We start from the raw sequence: 21,557 nt of genomic DNA on the forward strand, positions 1-21,557 counted from the left end.
TTGTAGCCTTTAGCTGATGTCAGGTAAAAAGGAAAAGTGCCAATGCGGGCTCCAGATATCCCATAAAGATGCCCACGATAGGTGTATTTTTTGCTTAGGCCAGGAATGCGATCATTCCTCCTCGTCAGTTTGTCAATCATTTGTGCTGAAGACCCTATGCAGCTGTCTGGCCACTTTAAACCTCTACTTAGGAAGCCAGCACCTTAAACGATTAGCCCTTAGAATGGATCCCACATCGGAGGCTGCACCCGAACCTCTGCTCAAGAAGGCCAAGATTCCTAGGCCTTCTTTGCCTGCTGCTCCGCTTCCTGACACCCCGCCAACTTCCGATCTAGGAGTTGAGGTGAACTCGGCATATCCGTCGACTTCAGCGATGTCCTTTGAGGAAGCCGTTGCACTGCCAATGACCAGCATGTCCCCAGAGCTTAGCCAGACACCGACTACCATCGATGTCGAGGGGGAACCAGTTTCTATGGTACCTCCGACCGGGATCCAGACTTTGGAAATGTTAACTTCAAAATGTGATGCCAGGCCCATCCCTACCTCCAACCCAGCTAAAAAGAAGCAGAAAACCAAGCATACCACCTCCTCTACAGAAGCCATACCAGATTGGCAGGCCTTCACTTCCACTCTCATGCATGCCTTTATGGCCCTTAGGCCTTCAGCCCCAGCCTCCACCACTCTGCCTTTACTGAGGCCCTAGGCCTGCATCTGCCTCTTCCCTCCCACCCATGACCTCTCCGGTTAGGGAGGAAGAGCATAATGCTTCCTTTTCTTCCTCAGAGGACTCTATTTCATATACATCCCAGATTGCTTCTCCCCAGGAGTGTTACTCTCCTGATGAGAAATTTGTGGAAGGGGATTCTCCACCTGAAGATGTCACATTTGGTGAGACCATCACCAAGATGAAAGATTACTTCAAATGGGATACTTCCCAAATGACTGACATCCAAAAGAGGTACTTTGAGCTGCTTCAAGTTAAATCACCTTCCCCTTCAGCTGTCCCCCCCCCCTCCCGATTCTACCTGCTTACTTGGATTCCTTTAATTCAGCTTCTAAGTCCCCAGACTCCCAGTCTCTGGCCCTAAGCACCCTGACTGCTTTTATAAAGTGCCAGAGGAGCAAAAACTCCTAGTTCAACCTCCCCTGGCGGACCCAGCTGTCATTGCCACTGTTCCTGATAAACAGTCTAACTGCTGCCTTCCACCGCCCTTCTACCCACAGATAAAGATAGCAAATATATGGATAGGATGGGAAAGAAGGTATACACATCCTCCACTTTGGCTTTCAGAGCCATAAATTTTCAAACCCATATGACTAAGCATGCTCAGCAAGTAGCCAGGCACTCCATCAGATGCAGCTACGGTGCTGCAGAAGCATCTGCCCGCTCTGCAGCATTTGCTTCTGTCCTCAGGAGGTGCTCCTGCCTGAGACTACAGAATCTACCAGAAGACTTCAAGTCCAAGATCCTGGATGCCCCTCTGGATCACAATTTTCTTTTTGGTAAACAATCTGCAGACCTTTTCAAGAATCTGCTGGAAAAAAGTAAAGAATTACAGGACATCAAACATCTGCTGGTGTCTCCCATTCACAAGTATTATAGGAACTATCCTGCTATAGAACCACCTTTGTAAGGCGTAATCCTCCGTAGACTGTCGCTTACTCTTCCAGATCTCGAAGAGGGGCAAGAAGACCTACCACACCACCTCCTCAGCCCAAGCAAGCCTTTCAGGACAGAGCAGGTCCCAATAATGGGTGACTGCCTTTCCCACTTACCACTCTGTGCACACCTTCCCCTCTGTCTCCCCCTCTGGCAATCCATCACCAGAGACCATTGGGTCCTATCCATTATCCAAAAAGGTTACTTCCTATCCTGGAAAGAAAAAACACCCAGGAAAGGTATTCCATTTCCCCCCAAAAACAGGGCAGGTTCATCTCCTGCCACAAGTTTTGTCAGACCTGCTAAAGCTAGGCACCATAGAACCTGTCCCCTCATTACTGAAAGGAAAGGAATTCTACTCCCATCTCTTCCTGGTCCCCATAAAAGGTGGACCCTGGAGACACATCTTAGACCTTTCCTATCTAAATGTACACCTTCAGGTACCCTCCTTCAAAATGCTGCCACTCCCCCTCTGCTGCCTTTCATTCCAGCCAAGGCCTTTATGGCCACCCTGGACCTAAAAGAAGCCTACCTGCACATACCCATCAGGACTTCCCACAGACGATTCCTGCATTTCTCTAGACCTTCCTCTCATTTCCAATTTACTGCCTTGCCCTTTGGTTTATCCACTGCCCCCCGAATCTTTACAAAGTGCCTAGCCCCAGCCATTGCCTTCTGCAGAACTCCGGGAATCCAGATTCACCCATATCTGGACGACATCCTAATCCTAGCAGCGTCCAGAGATTACCCTCTCAAGGCATCAGCTCTTCATCATGTCCCTTCTGCAAAATTTAGGGTTCACCATCAACCTCCCAAAGTCCTCCTTGAACCCAATCCAGGACAAGATTTTAATAGGCTGCAGAATCAGAACGGACAAAATGAAGGCCCTTCTCCCACAGGACAAGGTTCTGTCCCCGACTTCCCGCTTCCAGGAAACCCTACAGTCCCAGAAGGTGACAGCAAGGCAAATTCTTTGTCTCCTGGGCTTAATGGCAGCAACCATCCCCATGCTACCACTGGCCAAAATGCACATGCGCAAGCTACAGTGGTACCCCAAAAACATTTGGTCCCAACACCTACATCACTTAGAGCAGGTTATTCCCTCCTTCCCTGTCTAAAGACAGAAATCAGCTGGTAGATCCAACAAGTCCAGCTAAACCCGGGACTCCCACTCCAGCCCCCCACCCCAACCCAAACAATGCATACAGATGCCTTAGATTCAGGTTGGGGGGGGTGACACTGACATCCTACAGGGTCCAAGAAAAGTGGCGCCCTTCTCTTCAGGCCAAGCACATCAATGTCAAGGAAATGACAGCAGTCTTCCTAGCTCTAAAGACCTTTATTCCCGTTCTGGTACCAGGGGTGCTCCTGATGGTGACAGACAATGCCACTGTTATGTGGTACCTCAGCAAACAGGGAGGAAAAAAGGCCTATCAGCTGGGCAGACTGACCTTGCTGATATGGGACCTAGCCTCTCGCCACAACTTGGTCCTGCAGGGGACCAACATCCCCTTGCAGGACAACAAGCAAGCAGATCTCCTAAGCAGGACTTCCTCCCCACAGCACGAATGGATGCTGGATGGGGGGTTCTTCCTAGACATAGTCCACCAGTGGGGTACTCCACAAGTACATCTGTTTGCCTCCCCCCAGAACAAGCAGCTACAGACCTTTTGCTCAAAGTCCTACTCCCCTCTAGCATGGAGAGTGGACGCTTTCAACATCTCTTGGGAGGGGAAGTTTTTTTATGCCTTCCCCCCTTCCCAATGATTCAGAAAGTCCACCTGAAAATCCAGAAGGACAAACCAAAAATCTTGTTAGTGACTCTCTACTGGCCAAGGCAGCACCAGTTCCCCCTTCTTCACAATCTAGCCAAGGGCAATCACTACAAGTTACCCTACAAGGTGGACCTACTGACACAAGACAAAGGAACTCTCCTCCACCCACATTTGCAGATGTTATCCCTTACTCTGTGGGTGATAAACTTTCGATTCTTTTCAGACACCACTACTTGGAGGACATGCTTTCAGTCTTGAGGGAGGCAAGGAAACCTACCACCAGAAAATCTTGCCTAGCTAAGTGGGAAAGATTTACAAAGTGGTGTCTGGACAAGGGAAGGGACCCTTGCTCTGTTGATGCTCCCCTTGTTCTCTCTTATGTGTGTCACTTGATTAAAAGTGGACTTTCGTACTCTTCAGTGAAAGTACACCTTTCTGCTATATCAACCTGCTTGCCCGTTGATCCTCCTTGCTAGCCAGGCTTGACGTAAAGCTCTTCCTGAAAGAGGTCTTACACATGAGACCACCAAAGAAACCTTTCCTTCCATCATGGGACCTTAACTACATCCTGGAAAAACTAACCCAGCACCCTTTCGAACCGGCTGGGTCTTCTTCCCTACAGATGTGTACATGGAAAACCGTACTTCTGGTGGCTATCACTTCAGCCAGAAGGGTGTCAGAGTTGCAGGCTTTAATGGCCTGCCCCCCCTACACCACCTTCCATAAAGACAGAGTCACCCTGCAAACTAATCCCTCCTTTATGCCCAAGGTGGTCAATGACTTGTGTCTTAACCAATCTATCCATCTACCCACTTTTTCCCTCCCCCACTAATGAAGGGGAAAGGATACTGCACTTCTTGGATGTGCACAGGCAACTAAGATTCTACCTGGACAAAACCAAAACCATTAGGAAATCTAAGCAGCTCTTTGTCTCCTTTCACCCCAGAGCCCTGTGCAAGGTAGTTTCCAAACAAACCATTGCATGCTGGATCAGGAAAACTATTTGTCTCTGTTACTCTCACCATGGAAAAAAAAACCCAGTGGGAGTAAAGGCCCATTCTACTAGGGCTGTGGGAACCTCGAAGGCTTTCATTAAAGGTCTGGACATGGCATCCATAATGGAAGCAGCCACATGGTCCCCTATCCACACTTTCACCAAACATTACAAACTTGACCAAGTCTCCAGAGCACAGACAGGATTTGCCAGGGCAGTCCTACAGGGCTTTGTAGAATCCTCTTCAGCATCCGCCACCCTCTCATCCTCTTAAGCTGTGGGACTCTCTCACAACTAGAATATACTGCAACATAGGAATAGACGGACATAGAATAGTTGTGTAAGACCTTACCATAACCATAGATGTCCTTCTCTTCCCATGTTGCAGTATTCCTTCCCACCCACCATTACCCCAGATTCACTCTCCTTTAGTCCCAGCTAATACCTGGACCTACCTCTGCTGTTGTAGGACACCAAGGTCACACACCTGAAAACCACTGGCATTCCTCCTGCTGGGCCTTCTTCTCTACCTGCTGGTCTTCAAGCTCTGAAGATTGCGTGTACAGACATCACATTTAAGGCCCCTGGTTTATGCCCTTGCGTCTGATGTCCCATGCACACTGCAACAGCCAAGCTGAAGCTTTTATATAGGAGCTGACATACGAGTTGCCTGAGGGCAGGAAATCCCACAACTACAATACTGCAACATGGAAGAGAAGGACATCTATGGTTATGGTAAGGTCTAACACAACTATTCTTTCCTGGTTTGAGCCTCTGATATTTTTCTGTTTCTGTCTCTGTCCAATAGTTGTTAAGTCGGCAAACTTGATCTGAGGAAGCCGGGGAAGGTGTAGAACTTTATGGGAGGAGCACAAGACTGGGATCCAAGTCTGAAAAATGCAGCAGAGTCTGATCCAAGAGTTAGATTCATTACCCATCAGTGAGGAAGAATGAAAATGGACAACACAGATGCCAAGTTATGGCAAGTACATAACTTCCAATTTTACAAGGCTCTTAACAGACATTAATGGCCTGTTTTGTAAAACATGTAATATGAGAGGCTGTATCTGCCTTTGGGGCTCACATTCATTGAAGCAAATTAAGTAAGCTTCATTACAGAATTTTTTCCATTCTGACTTGTCCTTATTGTATCACATGTCCACGTTTATGGGGCTAATAGTTCCTGAAATGCATTATGAAAGACTAATCTTCTCTCGTTTGGCAAAAAGGATTACAGTGCCTGCTTATGTAAGGCTCATGTATATGACTAAGTCTCCATCCTTCTTCTTGATGAAGGCAGAACTTTTTATATGCAGGGGAGGTAGTCACTTAGAAGGTGCCTCCTATAGTTTGAAAAATACATGCATTCAGATAAATAGTTTAGTGTGGAAATAAGTCATAATGCTCATTTTTACAGAGCTCATGAATGTGTAGAAGTAAGAGCGAAAATGTAAGAACAGTTTGAGAGCTCAGAACTTTTTTTATAGGTGTTTTGCACCCATGGAATAAAAATCCACCAAGTGGTGAACTGCAGACTATACAAGATAAATATAAGTATCTCAGATCTTCTTTGAACATAGGGAAACTCCGCATATGGTGCAGTGAATAGAGCAGTGGGAAGTGGTGCCCTGGGATAATAGTTTTACTGCAAATTATAGACATTGTAAATTGCAGGACAAATGACTAAAACATCTATACCGGTTCTTGTGGAGCACCCACTGTGACTTAGAGAATGCCACTCATCTCAAAGCACGATTCTATGGTGTTCAGTCTGAGGTCTTCACTGTCAAGCCTCTTCCTGGCTCTAGAAGTTAGTGAGGGCTCTTCTGTTCAGATTCTTCGTGTCTTCAGGTTCCAGGTGGCAATGTCGGTTCAAAAGAGGGCTAGATAGCTGTGTGCCAGGCTAGATAAAGGGCTGGAAACTGTGAGGGATCAGGTGGAAGGGCATTTAACCAATCTCTGGGGGGGGGGGGGGGTCATGGGACCCAGGGTCAGGCTAGATGATGTAATCAGTGTGGGGTAGGTCTTTTAGGAATATTTAAATAAGGGACTAACCTCTAAGCTTTTGGATTGGCTCCTTGTTTTTCCATCTCCCATATTTTCCTCCAGTCAGCTCCCCAGACCCTCCCATCATTGTCTGTAACTATCTTTAAATAATTCACCTGTTGAATGTAATGTATTAGAACAAGAACACTTGCCCATCTACCTACTTAACTGAATAAACTACTTGAAATGTGAACAACATGTCTTTGTTACTCCCACAGGGAGGGCGTCAGAGAGAGAGAGCCTCCTAGATTTGCTACCCGACGTCATTTTATTTGGATTAATCCTTTGTACTCTGCTGCTTCATAAAAGCATGATGAAGATGAATTGTCTTACGTTGACCAAAGTTTTTAACTTATTTGCTGTGGCACAGATGATGCTGCTGCTGACGATGATAACATTTGTTTATTCTGGTTATGTACGTGCAGCCAGTCTCCTAAAAGACCATCCTTAATTTAATGAGAAACCGTTTTTAAAATGATCAATTAAAAAAAAGTGTCCTTTCCCTAAAGTACGTATATTATGTTTTAAGGATAGACCAGTCCAAAGCATTGGCCATTTCACATTTTGTTGAATCTTTTCAGAATCCTTTTTGGTGAAATCACTGTAGATCCAAATACCAAGCCACCACATCCTAAACAAAGTGACTATTGTATAGGGTTCACAAAGAGAAAATTTGCTTGTTTAGAAATCTGATGGCAAACTTAGCAGCTGTAAAAATTATAGTCTCAAAAATGGTGTGATCTGACTGTAACTCTGTGGTTACTGCCAGCAAATAGAGGGCAAGGTGGTAGGTAGGTGTGGAAGTAAAGCTGCATTTCTGCAATTCAAGGTGTTAGAGCAGTTACCAAGCACATATTGACATGTTTGTAATCTAATGTTCAGAAGAAATAGTTTAAACACCTAGCCCAGAACTTAGTTAATTTTTTTTAAGAGGCAGAATATTTTAAGTTTACCAAACTGTTGATATTGATAACTCCATACATGATCAGATGGGGTTAGCATCACGATTACCTGCTGCAGGAAAGCATATTCAGGTGCAGATGTATGTCTAATGGCTTTCCCCGATGATGGTAGGACTTGTTGGCAGGACAGATTTGTGTCCCAGAGACTCCCCCATCTGTGGAATAGACTCCCTTTCCACATCAAGCAGAATACCTCTTTACCCCTTTTTAAGTGCAAGCTGGATAACTGGATGGGAAATAAAAAATACATCCCTGGAATGTCACCCATGTCCCTGCTGGACAGGGGGATTGGCTGCTGATTTGTCTATACATGGGCTAAACTCTTGGCTAGGCTTATAAGGACCTCAGGGCCAACATCCTAGTAACTTCCTATGATAAGAGTAGTTTGCTGGATTCACAGCTAGATAATCTTTTGGTCAACTCATGATCTCTTGGGTTGAGAGGCCTATAAGCCTATTCATTCCCTGTGTTGAAAAGTAGAGCAGACTGGGACTGGGTGCCATCATCTGCACATTAGGGGGTGAGATTTTTGTGCTAAGCTTTATGGTCCCTTTTTCATGCTTGGAGTGTCCAAGGAGCTGTGTATGCAGTGAACCTGAAATTTCCTCATACTTCCACATAATATAGTTAGTGACCACCTCCTCTCTAGACAGCAACCCCCACACAGTCATGGTCTGTACTTGGGGATTCAGCCACAGACAGCATGCCCAACCCCCCCCCCCCCACCAGAGAGGTGATCAGACTTCAGCCTAGTCATTCCTTTCCTCACCTATGGCAACTCCGAGAGGCACTCGAGTGACCATTTGAACTCATTTTGAGTGGGTTATAGTCAGCGTTTATTCCTGTATACGAACAGAGCTAATACTCTTCTTTTTTATTAAGAAGTCCCTTCTGTTTCAGCACCAGTCTCCATGCCTTCTCAGAACATAAGAAGCTTTTACTGCTGGACCAATAAGCTTATCTGCTAGCAGGTTATAGAAGGTGCATAAGGGTAAGCAGTACCAAAGAAGGATGAAAAAGCCAAAGACTAGTGATTAAGGAATCTACAGGATGCACACCATTTTGTTTCTACTGTAGAGTGATTGTGCTTCATGTTTCTGAATTGTCTCTTTGCATATTGCCACTTAACATACTGGTTAGTTTTTTTAACCTTATCACAACAGTGTACAGTATTTTTTGTTTCTGAATATCTCTGATAGCCTTTTGTACACTGCTACCTTGTAATTGCATTATGAAGTCTTTTATAGTCAAGATTTTATCTTTCAAAGTCACAGGAGAGATATTTTTTAGTTGTTCACTACGTGAGCAGTATTTGTAAGATTTACTTAATATCAAGTCATGTTTTTACTTGGATGCATTTGTTTATCCCCGTGCTTACAGACTATCAAGTGTTTGCCTTGGCTGCCCATTCATTCCCTACTGGGTCGAGAGTTTGTGTGGTATGGCTTGAACTCTACCTGTTGGTGATGTGAGCACCCACACAATTGCAGGAATCACCTGTGCCCTTCTACGGGGAGGTAAGCACTTTTCCACACATGCTGCCTGCAAAGGCTACCATCATTAGCTTAGATGGTCATGCCTTCACTGGTCTGTGGGTTGTTTCAGGCATGGCATGATCCCATCTTAACCATAGGGCAACAGATTCCACAAGCTATGAGTCACCAACCCAGAGCCAATATTAGTTACTTTTTTATAGTGATTTTTTGTTTTATATTGCTATGTTGTGCACTTTCTGTAGTGAAGTAAATACTTTTCTACTGACTTTCACTGCATTCCTTCTTCACATGAGGTTTTCCTGTATACAAATGTAGCAGTGTAGTTTCTGTTAACTCTTAAACTAAATAGCTTGTTTTTACATATGGATATTGATGTTTATATATTTCTTTATAAGGGTTAAGATTAAAGAATAGAAAAAAATAAAATCATGTATACTGTAAATTATCTTTTTACTGTAGCGTATGTATTTTATATGACATTATTTTACAAAGTGAAGAATATCTTGGTAGAGGTGTTTTAGGCACATTTACATGGCTTCAGACTATTTTCTATGAACATGTACAGGCTTGATTACACTACTTATGCATAGCTGTCTGCCTACCACAAAAGCTTATCCCTGTATAGAATTCTGGGTTGAATAATCTTAGAACATGGAACAATATGGGATATATATTAAGAAGACTCATGCCACCATGTATCGGGACCTAGCAATTGTGATGCCTCTACGGCTTCTTTCACAGAGAAAATGCCACTACTATCATAAATTCTGGCAATACAGAATACACATCATGTGGATAAACCTAAGTGTCATGATTTACTGTTACAGTAACCTCTCCCTGCAGATCACTTGTTATGGTAAATATTCTTAATGTACAACAGTAATACGAGCTACCTGACTATGTATGGAAGTGCAAAACATAACCAGAGTATACCACCAGTTACCATGACCTGATTTATGGAGAGCGTACTATAATTTTACAGTACTGTACTGTTGTCTGCAGGTGTTAATGTGCAACTTTCAGTGCTTTTGCTCTTCCCTGCAGTCTGTGTGTTTCTATCCTCCCTGCGGTCGAGTGGGCATTCGAAAGTCATGCGTTGAATGGGCATGCCTTCGTTGAAGGTTGGGCATCGGGCTGGCAGCTCGACACCATAAAAAACAACTGCCAATCATTAGCGGACCGGAGTTCCACTGTGGTGACCCGTAATCGGGAAAAGCCGAAAGACAAACAACAACATTAGTCTTTCAAAGGAATAACAAACGTTTTATATCATATTTGTTAGAAAAACATGTATTCAGATTATACAGGCTGCATAACAGTACTTGCATAACAGTGAAGTGTTAATTTGCCCATTAAGTCCTTTATTGTGTGCAGTTTCTTGATAGTTGTTTCTGAAGAAAATTGCACTGCCACAGGTGTGAAACCTAGTCTTCATGTATGCTTGCAACTTGCCCAGAAATATAGAAAATCTTCAGTTGACTTTTATTTTAAAAAATAATACAAAATGTTTTTACAGATTTTATTCAATTAAACTTTTTAGTACATTTATAGTTATTTATTTTTAATTTTGTTTTCAGAATGTAAAGCTTCTACAGCAGTTTGTGTCACCATATACAGGTATCATCCTTGATGCAACTCGAACGGGTAAGTGTTTTGTTTACTTTTTCATTGAGTTTCAAACTAGGTGTGGTTGCTATCTTATGGCCAAGAGAACTATCTTCATTAATTCTCATAAAGTTAAGCACAGGTGTATGTTTCTCCTCACTTTTTTTGCCCAAAAATGGGCTACGTTTTTCTAGCAGATGCCTTAGAATGTATCCTTATCCAAGCAGGTGACGCAAAGAGCTTAGATCATGGAATTTTAATTTATCTTATGCATTCTTGTGGGGGAAAAAAATGGGACGGGGCTGTTATAGTTTTGTGTTTCTCTTCTGTCCCAGATTTCTGAGACTTTTTACTGTTGTACAGTTTGGTGTCTGTCTCTAGTTTTTCTTGCAGGCATATTAAAAAAAAAAACATATTGTACTGTTGTCAATTTTCATTCTGTCCTCAACTGATGGGTTCTGATCTGAGCCCTTGGATCCGACTCAGCCCCTGTAAAAGCTCAGGTAAATCTTGAACTCTCGAGCTTCTCCCTTACCCAGAATGCACCAATCACTGTTGTCTGAGATCTCGTTTGCCGCTTCCAGCAAAAAGACGTTCTTCGTTCTCTTGAGCTTGGGGTGATAAGTAGCTTTAATACTTAATTTTTTACCTTTAATAAGTTATAAAATCTTGTAACAAAAGTTTTTTTGTTAATTAGTTAGTTTTCTCCCTTACCCTTTTTCTTCAAACACCTTTATTAAATTATCACGTGTGACATAGGCAAATTTATATTCATATGAAAGTAATCAAGCTATATTAAAATAACAAACATACTTCACATATATTACTGTATATCATATAACCTAAGCAATATTACATAAATTATTATATTCCTACCTTTTATTTAAACAAGGAACATCTTTATTAAACCCTTACTATGTAGGAAATTAATACATTTCTATAAATGGAAAACATACCACACCAACACAGTCCTAGTTCCAAGCATTTTACATCACAAACCATACTGACACACTCCCACTTGCAAACATTATACATCACTTATACTCTACCCACTCTCTGTCAAAAATTATATAGCTCATTTAAGTCCTGCCACCTTTTAAACCTCATTCCTCCCTTGTAAATATTGTTCCCACAGTTCCATTTCTTCCTATGTAGTTTGCTCCTACCCTTTCCTAAAGATGTCAATTCCAGTTGTTGCTATATTCTCTGTTGCTATATTCACTACTTCCAGTACAGTTGGTTTAGCTTTTGATTTCCATTTTCTAGTAATTGCTTTTTTGGCAACCACCATTATTAGGCACAGCAAGGCCCTTACCATGTCTAAGCAGTTTTGATTCTGTATCATAGCTCAGAAAAATCATCTCCCTTGTCCGACCAATCTGCCCACCAAAATCTCTGTTCTCTCCTTTTTACGGTTAGTGGTATTTCTAGATGTCCTTCTATTCCTGTGTTGCAGTATTCTTGTTGTGGGATTTTCCACCACAGGAGACCCGTATGTCGGCTCATATACAAAAGCTTCAGCTTGGCTGTTGCAGCTGCGTGGGACGTCACACGTAAGGCCATAAACCAGGGGCCTTAAATGTGACGTCTGCACGCACAGACCTCAGAACTTTTCAGCCATAGACCGATGCATTGTGTTCTTTGCTCCTTCACCACAAACGTCTAAAAAGCTAAGTACCCCGTTGGGTTTTTTTCTTATTACTAACACTTGCTAAAGCTTGGTTTGTTGTAGTAATTCATAGCCGATATCAGCAAAAAAGGGTAAATACCAGTGCAGGCGCCAGATACCCCATAAAGTCTCGTATGACCGCTATATTTTTTGCTTAGGCCGGGAGCACAATTGCAACTCCTGCTCCATTTGTCAGTCCTTTACCCAAGACCCTTTGCAGCCATCTGGCCACTCTTAATCTTTACTTGGAGAACCAACAGCTTAAACGGTTAGCCCTTAGAATGGATCCCGCCTCAGAGGCCTCGACAGAACTTCCGCGTAAGAAGGCCAAGTTTCCCAGGCCCTCTTCCTCTGCTGCTTCGCTATCGGACACCCTGCCAGCTTCCAGTTTAGGAGTTGAGGGACGCCCAGTGGATCCATCGACTTCAGCTGCAACCTTCATAGAAGCCGTTTCTCAGTTGACGGCCGGCACGTCCCCGGAGCCAACCTAGACCCTGACTACTGCCGAGGTCGAGGGGGGACCAGACTTAGCAGAGCCTCTGACCAGGATCCCTCCTTCGGATGCTGCTACTGTTAGACCATCATCCGACTCCAGGCCTGTGCCTGCATCTACACCAATCAAAAAGAAACAAAAAAAACAAACATATGGCCTCGACCAAAGAAGGCATACCTAAAATTGATTTCCAACAGGCATGTATTGTCCAATATAGTCTCTTGTATTATGGATTTAAGGAAATACTTTATAAAAATTGGAGCATTTTAAAACTAATTCTGAAGTTTTTCAGGTATTGGGTGAAAAACTTATATTTTCCACCAAAATAGGACCCAATTTAAAGTCGGTTTTGGAAAGGAGAATTGAAAACAAAGGTGAACAGGGAAATTTTAATGGGAACAGGCCTTGTGGTATATGTCCCTATTGCTCTTATATTCTACAGGAAAGCTCTATTTCCCTAGCTAACCAAAATAAAAATATTGTGTTTTTGAGAAGGGGTAATTGCTTTTCAAGTAAGCTGGTATACATTGCTAGGTGTAATACTTGTATATTATTTGATGTTGGAAAAACTGAGAGGTTATTTAAAACCAGGATTTATGAACGCCTCTACGACATAAAAAATAAGAAGGAAACTAATGCCTTATATAAACACAGTTTACAATGTGATGACTTTTGTGGTTTTAAATTTGCCATTCTTGACAATGTCCATATTGAAGCTAGAGGAGGAAATTGGCAAAATGTTCTCAGTAAAAAAGGACTGTAATGGTAATTAAGGCTGGCTGCAAACTTTTTTCCCTGGTTAAATGATCATCTAACTATACTGCCAATATTAAGAGAAAAAGCAGGGCAGGTTTAATATTTGTATCTAAAAAGTTTTTTTTATATATGTATAAATAAACTTTTTAAGGTTTCTTTAGGGTACACCTTTAATAAGGAACATAATGACTGAATTTCATACTGTGAAGAACAATTTTTTGGACATTATGGCATTGCAACAATGTATTAATTATGTTTTAAAAGTGTGTTTTTAACAAAATGTTATACTTAATATTCATGAGCAGTGTTTTATATTTATGAACTAGGGTTATTTCCGTTAAACCATTGGTGGAAGAATTAACCAATTATTATTGAGTTGGCATTATTTAAATTAAATTTTTGTATTTTTGGAGTGTTCTGAGTAAGTCAACTGGTATTGACAAAAGCGCTTAACTATTTGTAATAAAAATATCACCGAGGACTCACAACGCTTAGTGCTCTTTTTTGGTTTGAAAGAAGGCATACCTGACTGGCAGTCCTTCATTTTTTCCTTGATGCAGATCTTTATGCTTGCTAATAAAACTGACTGTTGTAGCCTTGTGTCTCTCCCCCCCCCCCCACTAGTACAGTAATCCTAAATGTCCAATAGACCGTATACATTTAATTCACATCCCTGTGACTAAATTAACCATCAAGCAGCCCTCTCAGTGCTTTCTGCCTTAGTTTGTATCACTTGGAGGCCCACCTGTTTATTTGCATCTCTATACATTCCCGTTCATTGCCAATGTATCTCCCTACTCTAATCTGTGCACAAACTGGTTACTAATCAGCAAGTCAATGTGAAGACACACTCCCAACCGTAATAAACTTTGCTGTCTCTTCTCTCCTTCACTTTACAGGTAGTTTGAATTATTACTTACCCCCTCTGAGGCCTTCACTGATTTCCACTGATTGCCTCTCTGGTTTCTTTGCATTCCATCTGGTTTACACCCCTTGTGCTATCTCCCTCCCCCAATACAAAGTCTATATTAGAATCCTGCTGAGCATGGAGCCATCTTTAAATTTCTAGTCTCCCACCAGGACACAAGTGCTCTTCAGCAATTACATTCTGCTTGCCGGTAAGCCATTAGACCTCAGGAATTTGTTTAAACTGTTCAGATTTGTAAAGTAATACTTACTTTTTTCTCTTGTCTTGGTTGGCTCTGCCCTGCTCCATTCGCCCTCGCTAACGCTCGGGCTCTCTCCGCTTCCCTGCCCTGCCCCCTATTCCCTCCCGCCCCCACTACCTCTACATTTATAGTAATCACACCCACAGCTCACCCTCACTTCACCTCCACAAATCACAGTTCCTCAAGTCATATCACATTATACAACACCAACTTGCTCCACACAAAATACTCCCAATCACTCTCATTCCCACTAGGCATTTTTTACATCACCCACACTACTTCCCCATCCACATAGAGTGCAACCCTATAATTCCTATTCAGACCCCCCACCTAGAAACAACTTAAACTTTATAACCATGACTATCACACAACTAAGTCTAGTCTGTCTTCTCCTAATTCTTTACAACACCACAAGTTATCACGCTAGCAATATCCCTAAACTTAGTAGCACAACACTACATTATGCACTCTCGTATACAGACACACCACACATTATAATATCTCCCACAATTATTCAAGAACTACATAACGGACCAAATTCAGAACTAAACACATATGCTCTCATTTCTACTCCAAAAAAACACAATACTTTCTCACACTCCTCACCAAACTCCAACATCTGTATAACCATTTTAACTCCAGGCTCATCATAAGTGGGGATATCCACCCCAACCCAGGCCCAAATCCATCCTGTCCAACACAAACTGCTCCAACACAAATGTCAGAACATAACACCCCCACTTTCTTCATCCCTGGGCAAATTAACAACAGCAGCAAAACCAACCATCTTTTAATGCTAAATATTAATATTAGAAGTATCAAAAATAAAATACCTGAACTCCAGGCCACAATAGCACACTACTCCCCAGACATAGTTGCTTTAACAGAAACCTGGCTAAATAAAAACATAGCTAACTCAGAAGTTCTCCCTACCTGCTACAATATCATTAGACAAGACAGACCACTTCGTAAAGGGGGTGGAACTGCCTTACTGCACAAGTGCAACTTAACTGTCCGTCAATTACCAAACTCCTACCCCTCCCCCAATAATTGGGACATACTTATCTCACAACTTCATCTTCACCCTAAAAAGGTCATCACCACAGTTGTGATCTATATTCCACCTGGTAATACACCTGCTAGCCTTGAAGACTTCTTATCCTGGTGTTCTTCCACATACTCACAAGAAACCTTTATTCTGGGGGACTTCAACCTAGATTGGTTCACCTGTATATCAGAACCACCAAGTAATCTAATAAATCTCCATGGCTACCAGCAGCTAGTCCAAATTCCTACTAGATGTGATAAAAAATCTCAAAAGGGAATCCATCCTTGACTGGGTCCTAACTAACAACCCCACATTGTACCCTCACACAGGCAGTCTCCCAGACACCTTAAGTGACCACAACATAATATACTTTATACGTAGTAGAACAAGCATATGCAAAACCACTAACTATATATCCACTAGAAACACAAAAAATTCTCTCCTGAGGTCCTCAACACTTTACTCTGTAACTGTGACTGGACCCCCCCTAAAAACCCTCCCACTTGACCAGGCTGTAGCATATTTCAACAAAACATTTCCCAACACCTAGACACTGTCGCTCCATTGCGCAAAATCAAGGTTAGAACCTCTACAAACCCCTGGCTCAGTAAAGAAACCAAACAAATCCTCAAGTCCAGAGACACTGCCTGGCTTTACTATCAAAAAAACAAAGAAACACAAAGCCTAACTAAGTACCAAGAACTGCGCAACCGTGCAAAAAATGCATTAGGCTGGACAAAAAATCCTACTACACAACATTACAAACTAAATACCAACACAACCCGCAAAAATTTTGGAAAATTGTAAACCAGCTAATAAAACCCACCCAAAAGGCTACCCCCAAACCAACCACCCCTGACACTAAAGTTCCCATCGAAACACAATTCATCTCCCACTTTGTGAACTCAATTCTATCCTTAGTATCACAGGACAGTTCCTTCCTCACTATCCCCCCAGCACAAATAACACTAATACAAGCTTTACCCTCAAAACAGTTTCCACCACTTCAATCAAAAGCATGCTCTCCAAACTAAAAACCTCATCAACAGCAGCCGACCTACTCCCCAGCTATTTCTTGAAACTGACAGCAGATGCTATTGCTATCCCAGTCTCCACTCTCATAAACAGATCAGTTGTTGAAAACTATGTGCCCAAACTCTTTAAAATATCCTATGTCACACCCATACATAAAGGCGGGACCTCCACTGAAATTAATAACTAGAGACCCATTGCTTTACTCTCCCCCCTGGCCAAAATCCTAGAAAAATGCATCCATACCCAGATGCTAAACTATCTCCTAGACAGCAACATCCTGTCACCTACTCAGCATGGTTTCAGACCTGCCCATAGTACCACTACAGCCCTCTTCTGCTTCACAGACACAGTAAAACGTCTCAAAAATGAAGGCCTACAGGTGTCAACTCTTTGTTTGGATATGTCCAAAGCATTTGACACAGTCTCACACCAAATCCTGCTAAACAAACTAAACCAATATCATCTATCAAATTCCACTCTTACCTGGTTCCAAAGCTACTTAACTGACAGGTACCAAGCTGTGAAATGGGAAAATTCTCTCCCTCCTCAGCTGCCCATAACTATAGGAGTCCCACAGGGTTCTATCTTAAGACCACTACTATTCACAGTCTTCACAAATGACCTCCATACCTCCACACAGCATGCATCTATAATTCAGTATGCAGATGACACTACCTTAATCTCTGTTGCCCAAAACATTCCCACCCTCCTGCAAAGAACTCAACTAGCATTCTCTGACGTTGAAAACTACCTTACCAAAGCCCAGCTTATCCTCAATCCAAAGAAAACTCAGCTTATGATTATAACCAGTTCTAACAAAAACACTAACGGTCAATTCACTATCTACTCCACAAATGCTACTCCAATTGCTCCAGTGGCACAGGCTAAGCTATTGGGAATAATAATAGACTCCCACCTAAAATTTGATAGTCATCTCAACTTAACTATTAAAAAAGTACATACCAAACTGGGGGTCACTCTAACGTATCAAACCATTTCTTACCAATAACACAAGATCAGCCATTGCTCGCTCCCAACTTTTGTCCACCTTACTCTATGCATCTCCCGTTCTGACTAATCTCAACAAAACTGAACTAAGCAAAACGGAAGCCTGCTATAACAGAATTGCCTGCTTTGCTGCAAATTGCTCATGTAGAACTCATCACTGTACTGCTTTGAGACTGGCTTGAACTGCCCAACCTTCTAACCTACAATCAGCTCTGCCTCTGTCATTCTATCTATTACCTCCCCAGTAAGTGTCCTGCCCTCAAAAACCTAGTACATCACCACTCAGCCAAAAGGTCTCTTAGATCATCAAGCAAACTACTACTAGAAGTCACCAACAGCTACAATAGCTTTGGAGATGCACTATATAGTAGTTCAGTGGCTAATAAATGGAACTCTGTCCCTACAAGCATTCAAAACACATCATCCAAAGCCTCCTTTAAAGACCTCATCAGGCAACATCTCAAGCAAAGTTGGCAGTGCCATGATTGCTCCCCAGGCTAGTGAAAGCGGATAACAGATACATACAAAATCTAGAGCACTTGATAATAGTTTTCAATCTTACTCTCAAACACTGGCTAATCTACAGTGTATGTACTGTACCTGTGTACTATGTATGTATTCTACCTATGTTCCAAATTTCAGCTGTACACCACAAATCTATTAATTACCTTTATTTTTAAAATTAATATTTTTTTGTTTGTTCTCTCCACTGTAACTGTTTATGTGCCACATACCACTGTAAAAACATGTCTCTTGTAATTTGTGTGTATACTGATCATGTCTAAATAACTAAATGTGTCTGTAATTTTTCTTTGTGGAGCTTTTCTCCCCGGGCCTCTGCTGAAAAAGGGCCTTTTCAGCTCAGTCAGACACCCCCAGTTAACAAATGTAAAATAAAATAAATAAAAATAAATATGTAAGTTCACAAAAGAATGGAAACTGCGCACCAGCAATAAAAAACGCACTTTATTCGAATCTTCAGATAAAAATAAATATGGCTGTTAGGCCTTCAGCCTTATCCCCCACTGCTTAGCCCTAGACTTGCTTCTGCCTCTTCTCTCCCTCCTATGGCCTCTCATAACAGGGAAAAAGAGCAAGACACCTACTACTGCTCCTCTGATATATCCATTTCTTACGCCTCCCAAATTGCTTCACCTCAGGAGTACTACTCACCAGCTGAATCTGTTGAGGGAGACTCTCCTCCAGAGGATATTACATTTGGTGAAACCATCACCAAAATGAAAGAATATTTCAAATGGGATACCTCTCAAATGTCTGATACTCAGAAGAGGTATTTTGAACTTTTACAAGTAGAATCCCCCTCCCTTTCTGCTATCCCACCTGTCATACCTGCATACTTGGATGCCTCTACCTCTGCATCAAAGACACCAGATTCACAGCCACCTGCCCCTAAGTGGCCAGACTGCTTCTGCAAGGTGCCTGATGACCAAAGATTCCTAGTCAAACCTCCCCTGGCAGACCCAGCAGTGATTGCCACTTATCCTGATAAACAATCCAGACTTATTCCGTCTGCCTCGCTCTTATCCACTGACAAAGACAGCAAATCTATGGATAGGATTGGTAAGAAGGTCTATACCTCTTCTACTTTGGCTTTTAGAGCCATCAACTATCAGACACATATGACCAAATATGCTTTGGACCTAGTTTGTCAAGCCTCTACCTTGCTGGCCACTATTCCTGACTGCCCTACAAAAGCTGCCATCCCTTCTAAACTATCTCTGGCTGCCCAAGTAGCCAGACACTCAATTAGATGCAGCTATGATGCTGCAGAAGCTTCTGCTTGCTCTACAGCATCTGCCTCTGTCCTCAGGAGATATTCCTAGCTTAGACGTCAACACTTAGTAGAAGACTTTAAGTCTAAGATTTTAGATGCCCCACTGGACCCCAATTTTCTGTTTGGAAAACAACCTACAGATCTTTTTAAAAACCTGCAAGAAAAGAGCAAGGAATTGCAAGACATCAGACATTTGTTGGCGTTCCCAATCCCCAAATATTACAGGAACTACCCTGCCAAGACCACATTTGTCCGATGTAACCCAATCTCTGCTGGAACTACCTCCTCCAGACCTAAAGAGGTACCAGAAGACAAACCACTTTTAGGCTAACTGCCCCACAACCTCCTCCTAGTCAGCCTTTTCAAGACAGAGAAGGCCCCAACAATGTGTGACTGCCTTGTCCCCCTTCCCCTCTCCGCCTGCCTCCCCTTTTGGAAAACCATCACCACAGACAGATGGGTGTTGGCTATTATCCAAACAGGATACTTCCTCTCCTGGAAAGAAAAGCCATCCCTGAGATGCATTCCCTTTCCCCCCAGAAATCAAAGACACCTCTTACCACAGGTCCTGGCATACCTTCTGAACTTGGGTACCATGGAACCTGTCCCCTCAGGACAGGAGGAAAAATGCTTCTACTCTCGACTGTTCCTGGTGACCAAAAAGGACAGACTGTGGAGACCTATCCTAGACCTTTCCTTCTTAAATCTATTCTAAGGTGCCCATCTTCAGAATGCTGTCATTCCCAAGCTTACTTCCTCTTATACCAACCAAGGCTTTCATGGCCACATTGGATCTAAAAGAAGCCTATCTGCACATACCCATCCTACCCTCCCACAGGAAATGTTTACGTTTCTCTGGACTCTCCTCTCATTTCCAGTTTACTGCCTTGCCCTTTGGTTTGTCCATTGCCCTCAGTGTTCACAAAATGCCCACCTCCTGCCATTGCCTATTGCAGAACACAGGGAATTCAGCTTTATCCCAGCCTAGACGACATCTTGAGCCTAGCAGACTGCAAAGAAACCCTTTCAGCCCATCTGCAATTCACCATGTCCCTTCTACAAAATCTGGGGTTCACTCTCAACCTCCCAAAGTCTTCCCTGATCCCAGAGCAAGACGAGATATTTCTGGGTTGCAGACTCAAAACAGACATAATGAAAGCCTTTCTACCCCATGACAAGGTCAGCTCCCTGACCTCCCATTTCAAAGCCCTGCTGCAGACCCAAGTAATAACTGCAAGGCAATTCCTAAGGACCCTGGGCCTAATGGCAGCCACCATCCCTATGCTTCCACTAGCCAGAATGCATATGCGAAAGCTGCAGTGGTATTGAAAAAAAAAACTTTTGGTCCCAAAATCCCCTGGAGCAAGAAATCTCACTCCTACCCTGCCTAAAGGTGGAGGTCAGCTGGTAGATTCAACAAGTCCAGCTCAACGCGGGCCTTCCCCTCCAGCCTTCTGTCCCAACCCAGGTTATGCATACAGATGCATCAGACTCAGGATGGGGTGCCACTGTGGCATCCTACAGGGTTCAAGCCACATGGCACCCTTCCTTAAAGGCCAAACACATCAATGTGAAAGAAATGACATTAGTCCTCCTGGCTCTGAAAATCTTCAGTCCTCTGCTACTACCAGGTGTTTTCCAAGTAATTGCAGACAACACCACAGTTATGTGGTACCTCAACAAAGGGAGGAACATAAGAGTACCACCTGTACAGACTAACCTTACTGGTATGGGATCTAGCCTCTCACTACAACTTGTCCCTGCAGGCATCCTACATCCCCTCGCAGGACAACAAACAAGCAGACCTTCTAAGCAGGACATCCTCTCCACAACACGAATGGATGCTGGACAGGGCCATCTTCCTAGACGTTGTCCACCGGTGGGGTACTCCTCAAATAGACCTGTTTGCCTCTCCCCAGAACAGACAACTGCAAACCTTCTGCTCCAAGACCTACTCCTCTCTAGCTTGGAGAGTAGACGTTTTCAGCATTTCTTGGAAGGGGAAGTTTCTATATTCCTTTCCTCCCATCCCACTAATTCAGAAAG

The 21,557-nt window shown here is 42.9% G+C and overlaps 1 protein-coding gene across 1 annotated transcript in view; it reads left to right on the forward strand.

Annotated features, from left to right (window-relative positions):
• The window catches only part of MRPS18B (mitochondrial ribosomal protein S18B), a 1,103,590-nt gene that overhangs the window by 680,680 nt on the left and 401,353 nt on the right, over positions 1 to 21,557 (forward strand). The window contains exon 5 of the mRNA XM_044084480.1: positions 10,511 to 10,577. Within this exon, the coding sequence (XP_043940415.1) occupies positions 10,511 to 10,577 (67 nt within the window). The remainder of the gene's footprint in view (positions 1 to 10,510; positions 10,578 to 21,557) is intronic.

This window comes from Protopterus annectens, chromosome 9.part0 (genome assembly GCF_019279795.1).
Source record: "Protopterus annectens isolate FY-2018-M chromosome 9.part0, PAN1.0, whole genome shotgun sequence".
Classification (NCBI taxonomy): Eukaryota; Metazoa; Chordata; order Ceratodontiformes; family Protopteridae; genus Protopterus; species Protopterus annectens.